We start from the raw sequence: 21,791 nt of genomic DNA on the forward strand, positions 1-21,791 counted from the left end.
CACCTTCCATATGATGGCTTCACAGACAATGGCGAGGATTGGTATCAAACATCTCATATTAAGAAACCCTCAGTAAATCCGGTGATGGATTTGTTACTATATTCACTCAGAGGGTACCTTAGAGGGGCCCCCTAATAACCTACCAACTCTTGCCTTGGGCACTAACTGGTCAAAACCAGAGCAGCCACCTGAGATAGTTCTGCACCCCTGAGGTGAGAACCAATGCTCTTGAGTGCTCAGAATAAAGGCACGCACTGGGCAGGTGTGATCTCTCCCAGGCAGGATGGACATTCCCCCGTGGGGATCTTCAAAGGCCTTACTGCCTTTGAAATGTGACCCAGCATCTCCAAATGGTAGAGCAGGTCGACCCCCAGTTCCTAACCCCACTTTTGGCAGCAGGACTGGCAGGAAAATTAGTTAAATTAGGAAGAGCAGCTGCTTCTGCCAGTCTCACCCCTACAGTGGACAAGCTGAAGTGGAGACCACTATTTAAATTCCTCAATCTTTTGTGGAAGGAATTAGGCCAATTGGGTAAGAGCTATGCCCACTTCCCAAAAGAAATTGTAATAAGGGTTTAGTCACCCTAAAGGTGAGTAGCCCATAGGCTACCAATGGCACTCTCTGTAACTCACATATATTCAGCATTTAGGTGGGACCTCTGAATCCTAGAACTCAGATTGCAGAGGTCAAAGAGGTGCCCAAAACGCATAGGCTTCAATGGAGAGAAGGGGGTGCCCCGGTTCCAGTCTGCCAGCAGGTAAGTACCCGCGTCTTCGGAGGGCAGACCAGGGGGGTTTTGTAGGGCACCGGGGGGGACACAAGTCCACACAAAAAGTACACCCTCAGCAGCGCGGGGGCGGCCGGGTGCAGTGTGCAAACAAGCGTCTGGTTTCCAATGGGAGTCAATAGGAGACCCAGGGGTCTCTTCAGCGGTGCAGGCAGGCAAGGGGGGGGCTCCTCGGGGTAGCGACCACCTGGGCAAGGGAGAGGGCCTCCTGGGGGTCACTCCTGCACTGGAGTTCCGATCCTTCAGGTGCTGGGGGCTGCGGGTGCAGGGTCTTTTCCAGCCGTCGGGATTTTAGAGTCAGGCAGTCGCGGTCAGAGGGAGCCTGGTGATTCCCTCTGCAGGCGTCGCTGTGGGGGCTCAGGGGGGACAACTTTGGTTACTCATGGTCTTGGAGTCGCCGGAGGGTCCTCCCTGAGGTGTCGGTTCTCCACCAGTCGAGTCGGGGTCGCCGGGTGCAGTGTTGCAAGTCTCACGCTTCTTGCGGGGATTGCAGGGGTCTTTAAATCTGCTCCTCTGAAACAAAGTTGCAGTCTTTTTGGAACAGGGCCGCTGTCCTCGGGAGTTTCTAGTCTTTCTTGAAGCAGGGCAGTCCTCTGAGGATTCAGAGGTCGCTGGTCCTGGAGAAAGCGTCGCTGGAGCAGGTTTCTTTAAAAGGCAGGAGACAGGCCGGTAAGACCTGGGGCCAAAGCAGTTGGTGTCTTCTTTCTTCTTCTGCAGGGGTTTTCAGCTCCGCAGTCTTCTTCTTCGGTAAGTTGCAGGAATCTAGTTTCCTAGGTTCTGGGGAGCCCTTAAATACTCAATTTAAGGGCGTGTTTAGGTCTGGGGGGTTAGTAGCCAATGGCTACTAGCCCTGAGGGTGGGTACACCCTCTTTGTGCCTCCTCCCTGAGGGGAGGGGGGGCACATCCCTAATCCTATTGGAGGAATCCTCCATCTGCAAGATGGAGGATTTCTAAAAGTCAGTCACCTCAGCTCAGGACACCTTAGGGGCTGTCCTGACTGGCCAGTGACTCCTCATTGTTTTTCTCATTATCTCTCCTGGACTTGCCGCCAAAAGTGGGGGCTGTGTCCAGGGGGCGGGCATCTCCACTAGCTGGAGTGCCCTGGGGCATTGTAACACAAAGCTTGAGCCTTTGAAGCTCACTGCTAGGTGTTACAGTTCCTGCAGGGGGGAGGTGTGAAGCACCTCCACCCAGAGCAGGCTTTGTTTCTGTCCTCAGAGAGCACAAAGGCTCTCACCGCATGGGGTCAGAAACTCCTCTCAGCAGCAGGGTGGCACAGACCAGTCAGTCTTGCACTGAACAATTGGGTAAAATACAGGGGGCATCTCTAAGATGCCCTCTGTGTGCATTTTTTAATAAATCCAACACTGGAATCAGTGTGGGTTTATTATTCTGAGAAGTTTGATACCAAACTTCCCAGTATTCAGTGTAGCCATTATGGAGCTGTGGAGTTCGTTTTTGACAGACTCCCAGGCCATATACTCTTATGGCTACCCTGCACTTACAATGTCTAAGGTTTTGCTTAGACACTGTAGGGGCATAGTGCTCATGCACATATGCCCTCACCTGTGATATAGTGCACCCTGCCTTAGGGCTGTAAGGCCTGCTAGAGGGGTGACTTACCTATGCCACAGGCAGTGGGAGGTTGGCATGGCACCCTGAGGGGAGTGCCATGTCGACTTAGTCGTTTTCTCCCCACAAGCATACACAAGCTGGCAAGCAGTGTGTCTGTGCTGAGTGAGGGGTCCCTAGGGTGGCATAAGACATGCTGCAGCCCTTAGAGATCTTCCCTGGCATCAGGGCCCTTGGTACCAGGGGTACCAGTTACAAGGGACTTACCTGGGTGCCAGGGTTGTGCCAATTGTGGAGACAATGGTACATTTTAGGTGAAAGAACACTGGTGCTGGGGCCTGGTTAGCAGAGTTCCAGCACACTTCAGTCAAGTCAGCATCAGTATCAGGCAAAAAGTGGGGGGTAACTGCAACAGGGAGCCATTTCTTTACAATCCTATACTGTCAGACCAAACCCATATAACAGTGCTGATTTAAAACTAATTGTCGGCATTATCTTCTCACACAGTGAGCAGTCTGTCTCTACCTTAGTCCCAAGTGACCCTCAGCAGTGAGGCGAGCCAGAAGTCAAGGATGCAGCCCCCCACAGGCAACTCACAGGCAGCAGGTACAGGAGCCACAGTGAGGCCCACACAGTGCAGCTGGAAAGGAGTTCCATGTCGCTGGAGCAGCAGTAAGGATACTACGCATTGCAGAGAAGATTACTGGAAGCTACGGCTATACTAAGCCTGAAGATCCCTTGGAAGAGCCCAAAAGCCTTGGTAGCTGCAAGGGGTACGGTCCTGCAAGGGGAGGCAAAGACCTCCAAAGTTTGACATCTATTAGAGGGGACCAAGGGGACCACTCAAGACCACCATCTGTGTTGCAGGATCCCCGCAAAGTTAAGAGATTGGACCCATGCAGCTGGTCGTTGTTGCAGTTGGTGCCTGTGGATGAAAAGAAGCAAGAAGGAATCTCCTTGGAGTGAGACTGCAGACTTACCCCCCTCAGAGGATGCACAGCCGACAAAATCTTGCAGTTGATGGATGGAGCCGGAGAAACAATGTTGCAGAGCCAAGTCGTCACTGGAGATGCAGATTGTAGGTTCCTGTGAAGTCCACTTGCGGTTCCAGTGGCCAGAAGTCGAAGTAAATATTGCAGAGGGATCCTGCTGGAATCTTGCAAGTCAAATCTAAGGACCCAACCCAAGAGGTAGACCCTACATAGCCCTAAAAGGGGGATTGGTTACCTATCAGGGTGACCACCAATCAGGATGGGCTGTGACGTCCCTTGCCTTACCTGGCCACTCAATGCTCCCAGAGACCTCTGCCCATCATGGATTCAAGATGGCAGAATCAAGTGGTGTAAGGAAATGCCTCCTTGGCATGGTTGCCCCCTGACTTTTTGCCTTTGCTGATGCTATGTTTACAATTGAAAGTGTGCTGAGGCCTGCTAACCAGGCCCCAGCACCAGTGTTCTTTCCCTAACCTGTACTTTTGTATCCACAATTGGCAGACCCTGGCATCCAGATAAGTCCCTTGTAACTGGTACTTCTAGTACCAAGGGCCCTGGTGCCAAGGAAGGTCTCTAAGGGCTGCAGCATGTCTTATGCCACCCTAGAGACCCCTCACTCAGCACAGACACACTGCTTGCCAGCTTGTGTGTGCTAGTGAGGACAAAACGAGTAAGTCGACATGGCACTCCCCTCAGGGTGCCATGCCAGCCTCTCACTGCCTATGCAGTATAGGTAAGACACCCCTCTAGCAGGCCTTACAGCCCTAAAGCAGGGTGCACTATACCATAGGTGAGGGTACCAGTGCATGAGCATGGTACCCCTACAGTGTCTAAACAAAACCTTAGACATTGTAAGTGCAGGGTAGCCATAAGAGTATATGGTCTGGGAGTTTGTCAAACACGAACTCCACAGCACCATAATGGCTACACTGAAAACTGGGAAGTTTGGTATCAAACTTCTCAGCACAATAAATGCACACTGATGCCAGTGTACATTTTATTGCAAAATACACCCCAGAGGGCACCTTAGAGGTGCCCCCTGAAACTTAACCGACTATCTGTGTAGGCTGACTAGTTCCAGCAGCCTGCCACACTAGAGACATGTTGCTGGCCCCATGGGGAGAGTGCCTTTGTCACTCTGAGGCCAGTAACAAAGCCTGCACTGGGTGGGGATGCTAACACCTCCCCCAGGCAGGAGCTGTAACACCTGGCGGTGAGCCTCAAAGGCTCACCCCTTTGTCACAGCACCGCAGGACACTCCAGCTAGTGGAGTTGCCCGCCCCCTCCGGCCCGGCCCCCACTTTTGGCGGCAAGGCCGGAGAAAATAATGAGAATAACAAGGAGGAGTCACTGGCCAGTCAGGACAGCCCCTAAGGTGTCCTTAGCTGAGGTGACTAACTTTTAGAAATCCTCCATCTTGCAGATGGAGGATTCCCCCAATAGGGTTAGGATTGTGACCCCCTCCCCTTGGGAGGAGGCACAAAGAGGGTGTACCCACCCTCAGGGCTAGTAGCCATCGGCTACTAACCCCCCAGACCTAAACACGCCCTTAAATTTAGTATTTAAGGGCTACCCTGAACCCTAGAAAATTAGATTCCTGCGACAACAAGAAGAAGGACTGCCCAGCTGAAAACCCCTGCAGAGGAAGACCAGAAGACGACAACTGCCTTGGCTCCAGAAACTCACCGGCCTGTCTCCTGCCTTCCAAAGAACTCTGCTCCAGCGACGCCTTCCAAGGGACCAGCGACCGCTGAATCCTCTGAGGACTGCCCTGCTTCGAAAAAGACAAGAAACTCCCGAGGACAGCGGACCTGCTCCAAAAAGACTGCAACTTTGTTTCAAGGAGCAGCTTTAAAGACCCTGCAATCTCCCCGCAAGAAGCGTGAGACTTGCAACACTGCACCCGGCGACCCCGACTCGGCTGGTGGAGAACCAACACCTCAGGGAGGACCCCCGGACTACTCTACGACTGAGTACCAAAACCTGTCCCCCCTGAGCCCCCACAGCGCCGCCTGCAGAGGGAATCCCGAGGCTTCCCCTGACCGCGACTCTCTGAAACCTAAGTCCCGACGCCTGGAAAAGACCCTGCACCCGCAGCCCCCAGGACCTGAAGGACCGGACTTTCACTGGAGAAGTGACCCCCAGGAGTCCCTCTCCCTTGCCCAAGTGGAGGTTTCCCCGAGGAAGCCCCCCCTTGCCTGCCTGCAGCGCTGAAGAGATCCGTTGATCTCTCATAGACTAACATTGCGAACCCGACGCTTGTTTCTACACTGCACCCGGCCGCCCCCGCGCTGCTGAGGGTGAAATTTCTGTGTGGGCTTGTGTCCCCCCCGGTGCCCTACAAAACCCCCCTGGACTGCCCTCCGAAGACGCGGGTACTTACCTGCAAGCAGACCGGAACCGGGGCACCCCCTTCTCTCCATTCTAGCCTATGCGTTTTGGGCACCACTTTGAACTCTGCACCTGACCGGCCCTGAGCTGCTGGTGTGGTAACTTTGGGGTTGCTCTGAACCCCCAACGGTGGGCTACCTTGGACCAAGAACTGAACCCTGTAAGTGTCTTACTTACATGGTAAAACTAACAACAACTTACCTCCCCCAGGAACTGTGAAAATTGCACTAAGTGTCCACTTTTGAAATAGCTATTTGTCAATAACTTGAAAAGTATACATGCAATTGAAATGATTCAAAGTTCCTAATGTACTTACCTGCAATACCTTTCAAACAAGATATTACATGTTAAATTTGAACCTGTGGTTCTTAAAATAAACTAAGAAAAGATATTTTTCTATAACAAAACCTATTGGCTGGATTTGTCTCTGAGTGTGTGTACCTCATTTATTGTCTATGTGTATGTACAACAAATGCTTAACACTACTTCTTGGATAAGCCTACTGCTCGACCACACTACCACAAAATAGAGCATTAGTATTATCTATTTTTACCACTATTTTACCTCTAAGGGGAACCCTTGGACTCTGTGCATGCTATTCCTTACTTTGAAATAGCACATACAGAGCCAACTTCCTACAAGTGGCCACCTGGAGGAGCCCTGGGCAATACCCCTGGGGTGGCGATGTACAGTGGAATGGTAACTCCCTTTTCCATTTTCCAGTTTCAAACAGGATTGTGCAATGAGGTCACCAAATGTGCCCTTCAAAGCACTGCAGTGGCATGGGAAGGCTACCCCAAACAAACCATCGAACACCTACTTCCAAAGGGAGAGGGTGCTGCCTTCATCTCCCAAAAGATATCTGTTCTGCCTTCCTCGGCTTTATCAGATGAAGCAGCATGAGGGCAGAGACCTGTCGATAGGATGGCAGCAGCAGGGGCTGCCTGAGAAAAAACAGATAACTGGTAGGAGCAATGCTGGGGGTCCTTTAAGCAGCCCCCACAGTATCATACAACCAATACTGGGAAGAGTATTGGGGTATGATTACCACCATGTTTGACACCAAACATGCTCAGGTTCAGAGTTACCATTATGTAGCTGGACACAGGAAGTGACCTGTGTCCAGTACATGGGTAAAATTGCTTTCCCGCACTTAAGCCCAGGAAAATGGAACATGAGTTCGTAGGGGCACCTCTGTTCATGCAAGAGGCCCTGCCATAGAGGTGACTTAGTGACCTAGTGTAGTGATCTGTAGTGAAAAGTTGTATGCACTTTTTCATGCAGGCTGTAATTACAGGCCTGCAGACATTTTATATGGGCTCCCGAGGGTGGTGTAATACATGCTACAGCCAATGGTCAACCCCTGGAGCCCCAATGCCCTGGGTACGATAAACTATTGACTTATATGGGGGCACCAGTATGCCATTTGTGGGGTGTGCCAAGTCATAAACAACCAAATTTAGAGAGAGCGCACAGTCACTGGGGTCCTGGTTAGCAGGATCCCAGTGAACAGTCAAAAAATAGACAGCGGTCAAAAAGTAGGGGTAAGCATACAAAAAGAGAGGGTAATTTTCAATAAACATGCCTTGTGATCAGTGTGGAATAGTCTTACTGATATACTGTGAAAGATTGTGCTACTGCTAGCTCAATCATTGGTTTTGAATTTCTCTGTGATAAATTCAACATTTTAATTAATTACAAGATAGTTCCAGTTTGTGATGTTTTCTGGCTGACCGAAATGAAAGTGGAAGGTGAACAAACTTTTTTTTCTTCTTTTTAAGATACTATTGTATAGCTTCCTTAGACCTATAATAAGCACATATTTTAATCAAAGAAAATAATCAGCACTATTTTCAGACAGTTTTTATAACCAAAATCATGAGATCCAATCAACTTGCCTGTCCTTCAAATGTTTGGCTTTAACTTGAGTAATCTGTCCACTGGAAAAATCGAATACCTCTTCACTCAGCAGTTTAAGAATGACCATGTTGTTTTGGCAAAGACTTTCACTGGTCCTGCTTGCTCCCACAATGTCGCTAATGAAAGTTGGCCAGTGTTTGGGCCATTCCTGTTTCAGTATCTATAAAGCAAACGAGCATACATTTAAAATTTCACCAGGAACAAAAAGTAATGTGTTGACTTGCTAAACAGGCACAAGCGTTAATTACCTCTTAACAGATTTTTCTTCCACTAAACCCGCTGACACTAGCAGCGTACACTGAAGCTCCAGTAGCTAATCCTTGAAATACAAGGTATGGTACACAGTGTTACACTGCATACCTTTGGCTACTGGACACTTCAAGAACAACCAAACACAATTTCATGCTTTCACCCAGAAGACTATGGATCCACGTAGGCCAGAACACTAATCTTTCCACACAATCCAGGCCTACCCAGTTAAAGACCTAACTATGGTATTCAGTACTCCGTAAGAACAAGAAGCAGCAGGCCTGAAGAGCACGCATCAATCCCTGAAGAAACCCAGTAAGGTACAACAGTTATTCGAAAAGTTATGGTGTGCAACTCCACCCAGGCACCTGCTGCAAAAAAGGAGCCCAAGGGACACAAGAGGCCCCGACAAAACAAAAACATTCAGGGGGTGCACCACTCAAGAAGATCCAGCAATAATAGTACACAGGAAAAGTTCAATACAGTTGAAATGAAAACTGTGCAAGACTTCGCTCAGTTGCCTTCTAAAAGCTTCTTTAATTGGAATGAAGGGCTTTTTATGACATGCAGTTCATACAGAAAAAACAGCCAACACGTTTCGCCCCATGAAGATGGGCTTCCTCAGGACTGTAAAGTAACATAACCATGAAAAAGATGATATAACATTAATACAACACCGAAAAGCACCATATTAACAGAGACACTTTTTACATGCTGGTAGCTGAGTAAAGACAATTTCAAATAATACATCAAGAAATACAGTGCAACCGAGTTTAACTAATATAAGATTGATCTAAGCCAAAGACTTATACATAGCCAAAAAGAAGAACCGGCAAGGAACGAATTTGAATTAAAATATGGTATTCAGTACTCTCAACATTGCACATTAAACACTAGTCACTGGATGCGGTCAGAAAAAAATGCAGTGACATTAGAATACCTTTAACAGCATTGGACCTTTTAACGGTGTGCATGATTACATTTCCTTCACCACCTGACTGGGACTCTCAAAAACATTCTAAAACTAACAATTTTGTCATGGTCATAAAAAACAAGTTACTTAAGAAAAGTCTCCATTTGATAGTGAAACTGCAAATTCCTTACCTTGAGACTATATTCCTACTCAAGATTGGATCCAGATAACTCCAAAGCAGAGCTTCTGCATGCCAAGAGATGGTACTATGCAACTCCATGTCAACACCAGAACTGACTAACAAAGTTCGCATATATGCACCACCCATGCATGCGGACGTCTCTCGTTAACTCATCTGCCCCCTTAGGTGGGGAACTACCAGCATTTTGAAAGAGTCAGTCTACAGATTATTAGATCCGTATTTTTCTCCAGGTGAAGACCATGCCAGAGAACTGTTGTATCCACAAGAAAGAGCTCTACCAATGATAAATAAAAAAATGGTTTCTTACTTGTAGTAGTTTTGGCGCTTGAAGAGCTTATTGGATTCATACGCTGTGCATCATTGGGCATTATCCTACCATTTAGCGGCTCAGTACAGAAAGTTGTGTTTTAGTCTCATTCCCCTATTGGGCGTCAACCACCATTTGATGCTTAGTCTGTCCACTGAGCGACAAACTGCTCCCAGGAAGTTCCTGTGCGTAACCTTCATCTTATTATTTTTTTGCCTCCCACCTGTGTGCTTCTTATCCCTATTCTTGGTGGGTGGCTTGCACGTGGACCCAGAAAACGTTTCAAGCTGCCAAAGGAAACTAACTTTCCCAGCAGACATCTCCTCGTGGCATGTAGTGCTGTAGATTCACATGCTTTGCATAAGACCGCTATTTAGTGTTGGGCTGGGAGTGTTGCAAGTTTTTTTTTTGTTTTGGAAAATCTTCAAGTCACGAAACCTGTAGGAAAGTACCCTCTTTTTGGCAAGGTTACTTCCACTTTTTGCTTGCTATCAGTATGCTTGGACTGTTTTCACTGGCATCCTGCTAACCAGGACCCCAGTGATTGTGCTCTCTCCCCCTAAATTTAGAGGCCTGGGACTTTGCACACATCACAATTGGCACACTGCTGCACCCATGTAGTTCACTAGTATATGGTACTTAGGTACCCAGGGGACTGGGTCACCAGGAGTTCCCACGGGCTGCAGTATGTATTGTGCCACCCATGGGAGCCCTTGCAAAATGTGTCTGCAGGATTCCCAATGCAACCTGCGTGAAAATGTGCATGCACTCTTTCACTACAGGTCACTACACCAGGTCACTAAGTCAAACGTAAGGTAGGCCCTCCTAGCCCAGAGGTCTGGGTGCAGGTACCCGTGTGTGAGGGAACCCCTCCATGAGCAGAGGTGCCCCTACGAACTCCAGCTCAATTTTCCTAGACTTCGTAAGAGAATGGAAGCCATTTTACCCGTGTACTGGACACAGGTGTGTCCAGCTACATACTAGTAACTCCAAACCTGGGCATGTTTGGAATCAAACATGTCAGAATCGTACCCAAATACTGTTGCCAGTATTGGTTATACGATTCCATGCACTTGGGGGGGCTCCACAGACGACCTTCAGCACTGCTCCTACCAGTCCTCTGGGGGTTTTCCAGGCAGCTCACGCTGCTGCCACCCTACAGACATGTTTCTGCCCTTCTGCGGTATGACCAGCTCAGGTAGAGGAAGGCAGAACAAAGGATTTACTTTGAGAGAGGGAGGCAACACCCCCTCCTTTTGGAAATAGGTGTTACATAGCTTGGGAGGGGTAGCCTCCCAAGCCACTGATATGCCTTGATAGGCACATTTTGAGCCCTCCTTGCATAAACTGGTTTGCACCAGTCTAGAGACCCCCCCCCCCCGCCACCTATCTATCACCATCCAAGGGGTGGTGCCCAGAGTTCCTCCAGTTGGCCACTTGATTCTGCCATCTTGAATCCAAGGTGGGCGGAGGACACTAGGAGCATCTGAGTGGCCAAGTCAGGCAGGTGACTTCACAGCCCCCCTTCTGATAGGAGAACAATCCCCCTCACTGGGCTATTTAGAGTCTCCTTTTAGGGTGGGTTCTCAGATTTCATATGCAAGATTCCAGCAGGACTCTTCTGCATCGTTTACTTCATCTACTGCCCACTGTGACAGCAACTGGACCCTCCATGAACCAAAAATCTGCAATTCCAGCTACAACTTCGCTCTGCAACATTGTTAGTCCGGCTCCTTCCAGCAACTGCAACATTTCCCTGGCTGTGCATTCTCTGAGTCTTCAGGCTGCAGAAGAAGCATGAAGGAATCTTCTTTGGAGTGAAGGAGTCACTCCCCTGCATCCACAGGCGCCAGCTGAAACGACGTCCAGCTGCGTGGGTATTCTCTCCTGCAAAACTGCGTGGATCATGCAACACAGATGGTGCCCTGGTGTGGTCTCCTCAGTCCCCTCTACCAGCTGTCCAAATTGCGAAACTGTGAGCCTTTGACTCTCCTTGAGGACAGAACCCCTGTGCACCGCGACTCATGCAGCTACCAAGGCTTATTTGTTCCCCCTCTAAGAGGTCTTCAGGCTACGTGTAGCCCCGACCTCCAGCTCTCTTCCCTGAAAACCACAGCCTCCTCCTGCCTGCTGCTTAAGAAACGTAGGACCCCTCGCCAGGTGTGCTTAGTGGGCCTCAATGCAACTCCTGTGCCTGCTGCCTGTGAGTTGCCCGTTGGGGCTGAATCCTCGTCTTCAGACTCTCCACACTGTTGAGGGTCACCTGGGACTTGCCTCCTTGGGTTGAGACCCCCTGGATCTTACTGTTCCACGGCAGCTCTGCAACTCATCTGCGACTTTTGCCTTTGCCAAGGCTTGGGGTGGTTCTCCCCCAACATCACTGACTGCAACTCTTCCTTCTCTGTGGGACATCGTCTGCATCAATTCTGGAACTCTTCTCCTGCTCCAGTTCTGCACAGCTCACTACTCCTCTACACCATCAACCTGGTCCTGCATCTCCAGAAGGGTGGGTAGTCGCCCCTGTCCCAAACAGAACCTACAACTCGAGCTGGACTTGTTCCCCTTCTTTTGCAGGTCCTCTTCTGTCAGTATCCACCTTTGGTTTCTTCCAATCTTGCTTCGGTCTTGCAAAGTCCTTTTCCAAATTATACCTGTAGGTGTGAGTAAAAACCATAGACTTACCTCCTCTCCTGGTCGATTTGGGGGGGGGGGGGGGAGGGGGACCAGGCACTTGCGTTTTGGGGTTCCTAGTTCCTCCAGCTCCCCTCTACACTTCCTTGGGTGTGGGACTGCCTCACACATTCTACTTAGTACATGGTTTGGTCTCCCCTAGGGTCTCCATTACTTTCTATTATTTTACTGTTTACTATTGCTTTCTATGCTAATCCCGACTTCTAATGTGTATATAATAGTTTGTTTACTCAGCTCCTAGTCAAGTATTGCCTATACAGAATTTTAGTATTTGTTTTACCATCATAAAGTACTTTATATTTTTTATAACACTGTGTGGTTCTTTCATGTGTGATAGCCTACAGGCTTTGTGTAGCCCCATCCCTTCTTCCTGCCAAGCCCGGACTTCCCTCCTTCTGTCGCGTCCCCTGGACCTTGCTAGTCCTCTACAGCCTTACAACACTTTTCAACCTCTTGCATTTGCCAAAGCTTGTTTGTGGTCTTCCTGCCCCACTGACCACGACAGCAGATGTGGTACACCATCTGCATCGCTTCAATGACTCCTTCATGTCCTGTGCTGCACTGCTGGTCTTTGTCCGCCGTCGACCTGGTCCTGCATCCACAGAAGGGGAGGTAGTGGCTACTGCCACGATCGGGCACTCCAACACGAACTGGACTTGGTCACCTTCCTTTGCAGGACCTCTTCTGCCGGAATGCACCTTTGGGTTCATCCATCTGGTTGGAGTCTTTCATAATCCTTTCCTATGTCCTCCTGTTGGTTTTGGATAAAGCCAGGTACTTAATTCTCCTCTCCTGGTCGCTAGGTGTCACTGTGGTACCCATATCTTGGGGTTCCTAGTTAGCCCAGCTCCCCTCTAACGAATCCACATCCTTGGGTAGGGGACTGCCTTTCACGTTACGCTTTCTTAGTATATGGTTTGGCCCTCCCCTCCGGCCCTCGCTGTTGACCTATACTTTTGCAAAGCTTGTTGCTCTTTATGCTCCTCACTGATTGACAATGCGTATATAATGTGTTTACTTACCTCCAAGACTGCCTAGTAGAATTCTAGTATTTGTGTTACCATAATAAAGTAACTATTTTTTATAACACTGTCTGGTTCTTTCATATGTGATAGTGCTGTACGACTGTTGCGGTATTGCATAAACTTTGCCTGTGGCCAAATAAGTCTTGGCTGCTCAGCCTCAGGAATATCTAGAAAGACCCAACTTCCTAGACACTGCCTACACTTCACTAATAGTGTGCAGGAAAGTTCTCTCTTTCTTAACATGGAGACCCCCATTTTCTGCCTTTTCTCAGTATGTTTGACTGTGTTTACTGGGTTCCTCCTAACCAGGACCCCAGTAGTTTTGCTCTCCCCTCTAAGTAGTACCTTTTTCAACCCACAATTGGCATACTGGTCCCCCATCTAAGTTCCTCATATATGGTACCCAAGGAATTGGGGTTCCAGGGGATCCCTAAGGGCTGTAGCAGTTATTCTGTCACCCATAAGGAGCCCTTGCAAAAGGTTCTGCATTCCTCCCATTGCAGTCTGCGTGAAAAGAGTGCATGCACCTGGTTTCACTACAGGTCTCTGCAAGTCACCCCTATGGTAGGGGCTCTCAACCGAGAGGGACGGGTACGGTACCTGGGTCTGAGGGTACCCCTGCAATAGCAGAGCTGTCCCCACGAACTCCAGACCCATTTTACTGGACTTCGTGAGTGCGGGGACGCCATTTTATATATGTACCACACATAGGTCTCTACCTATATCCAGCTGCATAATGGTAATTCCGAACCTGGGCATGTTTAGTATCAAACATGTCGGAATCATACCCCAAAATACTGTTGCAAGTTTCAAAAGTATGCTTCCATGCACTCTGGGGGCTCCTTAGAGGACCCCCAGCATTGCTACCACCAGTCTTACAGGGTTTTCCGGGCAGCCCAGCTGCCACCCCTCTCACAGGTTTCTGCCATCCTGCTGCTTGACCCGATCAAGCTCAGGAAGGCAGAACAAAGGAATTCCTTTGGGAGAGGGCAGTAACACCTACTTCCTTTGGAAATGGGTGTTATCAGCTTGGGAGTGATATCCTCCCTAATCCACTGGTTTGCACACCGTTTTAGGGACCCACAGTCCCTATTCCAGCAGGAAACAGGACAATGGAAAGGGGAGTGACCACTCCCCTGACCATCACCACCCCAGGGGTGGTGCCCATAGCTCCCCCAGAGGGTCCTTTGGTTCTGCCATCTTGGTTCTGAGGTTGGCAGGGAACTCTAGGTCCATCCAAGTGGCCAAGCAGGTGATGTCAAAACCCCCTCCGGATAGGTGCTTACCTGGTTAGGTGACCAGTCCCCCTTTTCAGGGCTATTTAGGGTCTCTTCCCATGGGTGGGTGTAGAAAGTTGGCTCTGTATGCACTACTTCAAAGTAAGGAATAGTATGCACAGAGTCCAAGGGTTCCCCTTAGAGGTAAGATAGTGGCAAAAAGAGATAATATTAATGCTCTATTTTATGGTAGTGTGGTCAAGCAGTAGGCTTATCAAAGGAGTAGTGTTAAGCATTTGTTGTACATACACACAGGCAATAAATGAGGAACACACACTCAGAGACAATTCCAGGCCAATAGGTTTTTGTATAGAAAAATATATTTTCTTAGTTTATTTTAAGAACCACAGGTTCAAATTTTACATGTAATATCTCAAATGAAAGGTATTGCAGGTAAGTACTTTGAATAATCACAATAGCATATATACTTTTCAAATAAAACCCATATAGCTATTTTAAAACTAGACAGTGCAATTTTCACAGTTCCTAGGGGAGGTAAGTAATTGTTAGTTCTTGCAGGTAAGTAAACCACCTACGGGGTTCAGATTTGGGTCCAAGGTAGCCCACCGTTGGGGGTTCAGAGCAACCCCAAAGTTACCACACCAGCAGCTCAGGGCCGGTCAGGTGCAGAGTTCAAAGTGGTGCCCAAAACACATAGGCTTCAATGGAGAAGGGGGTGCACCGGTTCCAGTCTGCCAGCAGTTAAGTACCCGCGTCTTCGGAGGGCAGACCAGGGGGGTTTTGTAGGGCACCGGGGGGGACACAAGTCCACACAGAAAGTACACCCTCAGCAGCGCGGGGGCGGCCGGGTGCAGTGTGCAAACAAGCGTCGGGTTTGTAATAGGAATCAATGGGAGACCAAGGGGTCTCTTCAGCGATGCAGGCAGGCAAGGTGGGGGCTCCTCGGGGTAGCCACCACCTGGGTAAGGGAGAGGGCCTCCTGGGGGGTCACTCCTGCACTGGAGTTCCGATCCTTCAGGTCCTGAGGGCTGCGGGTGCAGGGTCTTTTCCAGGTGTCGGGATCTGAGAGTCAGGCAGTCGCGGTCAGGGGGAGCCTCGGGATTCCCTCTGCAGGCGTCGCTGTGGGGGCTCAGGGGGGACAACTTTGGTTACTCACAGTCTCGGAGTCACCGGGGAGTCCTCCCTGAAGTGTTGTTTCTCCACCGGTCGAGTCGGGGTCGCCGGGTGCAGGGTTGCAAGTCTCACGCTTCTGGCGGGAAATGCTGTTGTCTAAGTTGCTTCTTTGGAAACAAAGTTGCAGTCTTGGGTGAACAGGGCCGCTGTTCTCGGGAATTTCTAGTCCTTTTAGAGCAGGGCAGCCCTCTGAGGATTCAGAGGTCACTGGTCCTGGGGAAAGAGTCGCTGGAGCAGTGTCTTCAGAAGGGGGGGGAAGACAGGCCGGTAGAGCTGGGGCCAAAGCAGTTGGTGTCTCCGTCTTCTCTGCAGGGTTTTTCAGCTCAGCAGTCCTCTTCTTAGGTTGCAGGAATCTAGTTTCCTAGGTTCTGGGGAGCCCCTAAATACTGAATTTAGGGGTGTGTTTAGGTCTGGGAGGGCAGTAGCCAATGGCTACTGTCCTTGAGGGTGGCTACACCCTCTTTGTGCCTCCTCCCTGAGGGGAGGGGGGGCACATCCCTAATCCTATTGGGGGAATCCTCCATCTGCAAGATGGAGGATTTCTAAAAGTCAGAGTCACCTCAGGACACCTTAGGGGCTGTCCTGACTGGCCAGTGACTCCTCCTTGTTTTTCTCATTATCTCTCCTGGACTTGCCGCCAAAAGTGGGGGCTGTGTCCGGGGGCGGGCATCTCCACTAGCTGGAGTGCCCTGGGGCATTGTAACACGAAGCCTGAGCCTTTGAGGCTCACTGCTAGGTGTTACAGTTCCTGCAGGAGGGGAGGTGTGAAGCACCTCCACCCAGAGCAGGCTTTGTTTCTGTCCTCAGAGAGCACAAAGGCTCTCACCACATGGGGTCAGAAACTCGTCTCTCAGCAGCACGCAGGCACAGACCAGTCAGTCCTGCACTGAACAATTGGGTAAAATACAGGGGGCATCTCTAAGACCAAACTTCCCAGTATTCAGTGTAGCCATTATGGAGCTGTGGAGTTCGTTTTTGACAGACTCCCAGCCCATATACTCTTATGGCTACCCTACACTTACAATGTCTAAGGTTTTGCTTAGATACTGTAGGGGCATAGTGCTCATGCACCTATGCCCTCACCTGTGGTATAGTGCACCCTGCCTTAGGGCTGTAAGGCCTGTTAGAGGGGTGACTTACCTATGCCACAGGCAGTGTGAGGTTGGCATGGCACACTGAGGGGAGTGCCATGTCGACTTAGTCATTTTCTCTCCACCAGCACACACAAGCTGGTAAGCAGTGTGTCTGTGCTGAGTGAGGGGTCCCTAGGGTGGCATAAGACGTGCTGCAGACCTTAGAGACCTTCCCTGGCATCAGGGCCCTTGGTACCAGGGGTACCAGTTACAAGGGACTTACATGGGTGCCAGGGTTGTGCCAATTGTGGAGACAATGGTACATTTTAGGTGAAAGAACACTGGTGCTGGGGCCTGGTTAGCAGGGTCCCAGCACACTTCTCAGTCAAGTCAGCATCAGTATCAGGCAAAAAGTGGGGGGTAACTGCAACAGGGAGCCATTTCTTTACAGTGGGTACTCAAGATTCGGTTTGCAAGATTCAAGCAGCACCCCCTTTCCACTAACTGCGAGTTTGCCTTAGCCAAGGCTTGGTGGTGGAAATCCAGCACTGACACCCGTCTGCAATCTTCCTTCCGGCATGGGACATCTGCTGCATCCATCTGGGACTCTTTTCCGTCTCCTGGTCTGTAGTGCTGGCCTGTTCTTCAGAACGGTCAATCAACTCCTGCATCCACAGCTGGGTGGGTAGTACCTCCTACTCCCCCTGGAGTCGACTGACTCTTGGACTTGGTCCATTCTCTCCACAGGTCTTCTTTCTTCAGGAATTCACCGCTGGGTTGCTTGTAGTCTTCTCTGGGTGTCTTTCTCCTTTTGGGTGGTTTGGAGAAAATCCAGTGTTTTACTTCACCAATTCTGGTTGCTAGGGGATACTTACCTTTGTGATTTTCTAATACCCCCAGGTACCCTCTACACATTTTACTTACCTAGGTGGGGGTAGCTTGTTCGCATTCCTTTTTTTAAATGTAAGTATATGGTTTGTGGTCCCCTATGATCATTATTGGTTATTGTTTGAACTGTTTTGTAACCTTTTCTACACCAACTTCTGATTGCTAGTGTATATATTTAGTGTAAAGTACCTTTATTTTTGTCCAACTGATTGTTTTCCTTCATATGTGTAAGGAAATGCCTCCTTGGCATGGTTGCCCCCTGACTTTTTGCCTTTGCTGATGCTATGTTTACAATTGAAAGTGTGCTGAGGCCTGCTAACCAGGCCCCAGCACCAGTGTTCTTTCCCTAACCTGTACTTTTGTATCCACAATTGGCAGACCCTGGCATCCAGATAAGTCCCTTGTAACTGGTACTTCTAGTACCAAGGGCCCTGATGCCAAGGAAGGTCCCTAAGGGCTGCAGCATGTCTTATGCCACCCTAGAGACCTCTCACTCAGCACAGACACACTGCTTGCCAGCTTGTGTGTGCTAGTGAGGACAAAACGAGTAAGTCGACATGGCACTCCCCTCAGGGTGCCATGCCAGCCTCTCACTGCCTATGCAGAATAGGTAAGACACCCCTCTAGCAGGCCTTACAGCCCTAAGGCAGGGTGCACTATACCATAGGTGAGGGTACCAGTGCATGAGCATGGTACCCCTACAGTGTCTAAACAAAACCTTAGACATTGTAAGTGCAGGGTAGCCATAAGAGTATATGGTCTGGGAGTTTGTCAAACACGAACTCCACAGCACCATAATGGCTACACTGAAAACTGGGAAGTTTGGTATCAAACTTCTCAGCACAATAAATGCACACTGATGCCAGTGTACATTTTATTGCAAAATACACCCCAGAGGGCACCTTAGAGGTGCCCCCTGAAACTTAACCGACTATCTGTGTAGGCTGACTAGTTCCAGCAGCCTGCCACACTAGAGACATGTTGCTGGCCCCATGGGGAGAGTGCCTTTGTCACTCTGAGGCCAGTAACAAAGCCTGCACTGGGTGGAGATGCTAACACCTCCCCCAGGCAGGAGCTGTAACACCTGGCGGTGAGCCTCAAAGGCTCACCCCTGTGTCACAGCACCGCAGGACACTCCAGCTAGTGGAGTTGCCCGCCCCCTCCGGCCCGGCCCCCACTTTTGGCGGCAAGGCCGGAGAAAATAATGAGAATAACAAGGAGGAGTCACTGGCCAGTCAGGACAGCCCCTAAGGTGTCCTGAGCTGAGGTGACTAACTTTTAGAAATCCTCCATCTTGCAGATGGAGGATTCCCCCAATAGGGTTAGGATTGTGACCCCCTCCCCTTGGGAGGAGGCACAAAGAGGGTGTACTCACTCTCAGGGCTAGTAGCCATTGGCTACTAACCCCCCAGACCTAAACACGCCCTTAAATTTAGTATTTAAGGGCTACCCTGGACCCTAGAATGAAAATGTCACTTACCCAGTGTACATCTGTTCGTGGCATCAGTCGCAGTAGATTCGCATGTTCTGCAATAGCTCGCCATCTGGTGTTGGGCCGGAGTGTTACAAGTTGTTTTTCTTCGAAGAAGTCTTTCGAGTCACGGGACCGAGTGACTCCTCCTTTTGTCTCCATTGCGCATGGGCGTCGACTCCATCTTCGATTGTTTTTCCCCGCAGAGGGTGAGGTAGGAGTTGAATTGTAGTAATAGTGCCCATGCAATGGAGTGACTAAGTATGCACCTATTTAAGGTTGAGATGATACATATATAAATAATTGAAGGTAACTTCCAAACTGCTACAGGCTCCCGGGGAGGCGGGTGGGCACATGCGAATCTACTGCGACTGATGCCACGAACAGATGTACACTGGGTAAGTGACATTTTCAGTTCGATGGCATCTGTCGCTGTAGATACGCATGTTCTGCATAGACTAGTAAGCAGTTATTTTCCCAAAAGCGGTGGATCAGCCTGTAGGAGTGGAAGTAGTCTGAAATAATGTCCTTAATACAGCTTGACCTACTGTGGCTTGTTGTGCGGATAACACGTCTACACAGTAGTGCTTGGTGAATGTGTGAGGCGTAGACCATGTGGCTGCCTTACATATTTCTTGCATTGGGATGTTTCCTAGAAAGGCCATGGTAGCACCTTTCTTTCTGGTTGAGTGTGCCCTTGGTGTAATGGGCAGCTGTCGTTTAGCTTTAAGGTAGCAGATTTGGATGCATTTAACTATCCATCTGGCTATACCTTGTTTTGAAATTGGGTTTCCTGCATGAGGTTTTTGAAATGCAATAAAGAGTTGTTTAGTCTTTCTGATGTTCTTTGTTCTGTCAATGTAATACATTAATGCTCTTTTGACATCTAATGTATGTAGTGCCCTTTCAGCTACGGTATCTGGCTGTGGAAAGAACACTGGAAGTTCCACTGTTTGATTTAGATGGAACGGTGAAATAACCTTTGGCAAAAATTTAGGATTGGTCCTTAGGACGACTTTATTTTTGTGTAGTTGTATAAAAGGTTCCTGTATAGTAAACGCCTGAATCTCGCTTACTCTTCTCAGGGAAGTAATGGCGATGAGAAATGCCACCTTCCAGGTTAGGAACTGTATGTCGCAGGAGTGCATGGGTTCAAAAGGTGGACCCATAAGTCTAGTTAGGACAACATTTAGGTTCCATGAAGGAACAGGTAGTGTTCTTGGTGGTATAATTCTCCTAAGGCCCTCCATGAATGCTTTAATGACTGGTATTTTATATAGGGAAGTTGAATAGGTAGTCTGCAGGTATGCAGATATTGCTGCAAGGTGAATCTTAATGGAAGAGAAAGCTAGGTTAGATTTTTGTAAGTGAAGCAAGTAACCCACTACATGTTCTGGAGTTGTGTGTAATGGTTGTATTTGATTAATATGGCAGTAGCAAACAAACCTCTTCCATTTACTTGCATAGCAGTGCCTGGTGGATGGCCTTCTTGCTTGTTTTAGGACTTCCATACATTCTTGGGTAAGTTGTAAGTGCCCGAATTCTAGGATTTCAGGAGCCAGATTGCTAGATTCAGCGATGCTGGATCTGGGTGTCTGATCTTTTGGTTGTGCTGTGTCAACAGATCTGGCCTGTTGGGCAATTTGATGCAGGGTACCACTGATAGGTCTAGCAGCGTTGTGTACCAGGGTTGCCTTGCCCAAGTTGGTGCTATCAATATGAGTTTGAGTTTGCTTTGACTGAGTTTGTTTACCAGGTAAGGAAGGAGAGGGAGAGGAGGAAAAGCGTAAGCAAATATCCCTGACCAGTTCATCCATAGGGCATTGCCTTGGGATTGTTTGTGTGGGTATCTGGATGCGAAGTTTTGGCATTTTGCGTTCTCCCTTGTCGCAAACAAGTCCATCTGAGGTGTTCCCCAGAATTTGAAATAAGTGTTCAGTATTTGGGGGTGAATTTCCCATTCGTGGACCTGTTGGTGATCTCGAGAGAGATTGTCTGCGAGTTGATTTTGTATCCCTGGTATAAACTGTGCAATTAGGCGAATTTGGTTGTGAATTGCCCAATGCCAAATTTTTTGTGCTAGCAGGCTTAACTGCGTGGAGTGCGTCCCTCCCTGCTTGTTTAGATAATACATTGTTGTCATGTTGTCTGTTTCGACGAGAATGTATTTGTGAACTATTATTGGTTGGAAAGCTTTTAGTGCTTGAAAAACTGCTAGAAGTTCTAGGTGATTGATATGCAGTTTTGTTTGATGTACGTTCCATTGTCCTTGTATGCTGTGTTGATTGAGGTGTGCTCCCCACCCTGTCATGGAAGCATCTGTTGTTATTACGTATTGTGGCACTGGGTCTTGGAAAGGCCGCCCCTTGTTTAAATTTATGTTGTTCCACCACAGAAGCGAGAGGTAAGTTTGGCGGTCTATTAACACCAGATCTAGAAGGTGACCCTGTGCTTGAGACCACTGTGATGCTAGGCATTGTTGTAAGGGCCTCATGTGCAGTCTTGCGTTTGGGACAATGGCTATGCATGATGACATCATGCCTAGGAGTTGTAATACCATCTTTGCCTGTATCTTTTGTGTTGGATACATGCGTTGTATGATGGTGTTGAAATTTTGAATTCTTTGTGGACTTGGAGTGGCTACTCCTTTTGATGTGTCTATTATGGCTCCCAGGTATTGTTGTACCTTGCGTGGCAGAATTTTGGATTTTGTGAAATTGACGGTGAACCCTAGTTTGAAGAGGGTTTGTATGATATGATTTGTGTGATTTGAGCACTGTATGAACGAATGGGCCTTGATTAGCCAGTCGTCTAGATATGGGAACACATGTATTTGCTGCCTTCTTATGTGTGCTGCGACTACTGCTAGACATTTGGTAAAGACTCTTGGTGCGGTTG

At 48.9% G+C, this 21,791-nt stretch overlaps 1 protein-coding gene across 2 annotated transcripts in view; it reads right to left on the reverse strand.

Moving 5' to 3' along the window:
* Positions 1–21,791, reverse strand: part of XPO1 (exportin 1) — a 717,353-nt gene that overhangs the window by 561,849 nt on the left and 133,713 nt on the right. For both annotated transcript variants that reach the window (XM_069234402.1, XM_069234401.1), the window contains exon 7: positions 7,642–7,823. In XM_069234402.1, the coding sequence (XP_069090503.1) occupies positions 7,642–7,823 (182 nt within the window). The remainder of the gene's footprint in view (positions 1–7,641; positions 7,824–21,791) is intronic.

This window comes from Pleurodeles waltl, chromosome 5 (genome assembly GCF_031143425.1).
Source record: "Pleurodeles waltl isolate 20211129_DDA chromosome 5, aPleWal1.hap1.20221129, whole genome shotgun sequence".
Taxonomy (NCBI): domain Eukaryota; kingdom Metazoa; phylum Chordata; class Amphibia; order Caudata; family Salamandridae; genus Pleurodeles; species Pleurodeles waltl.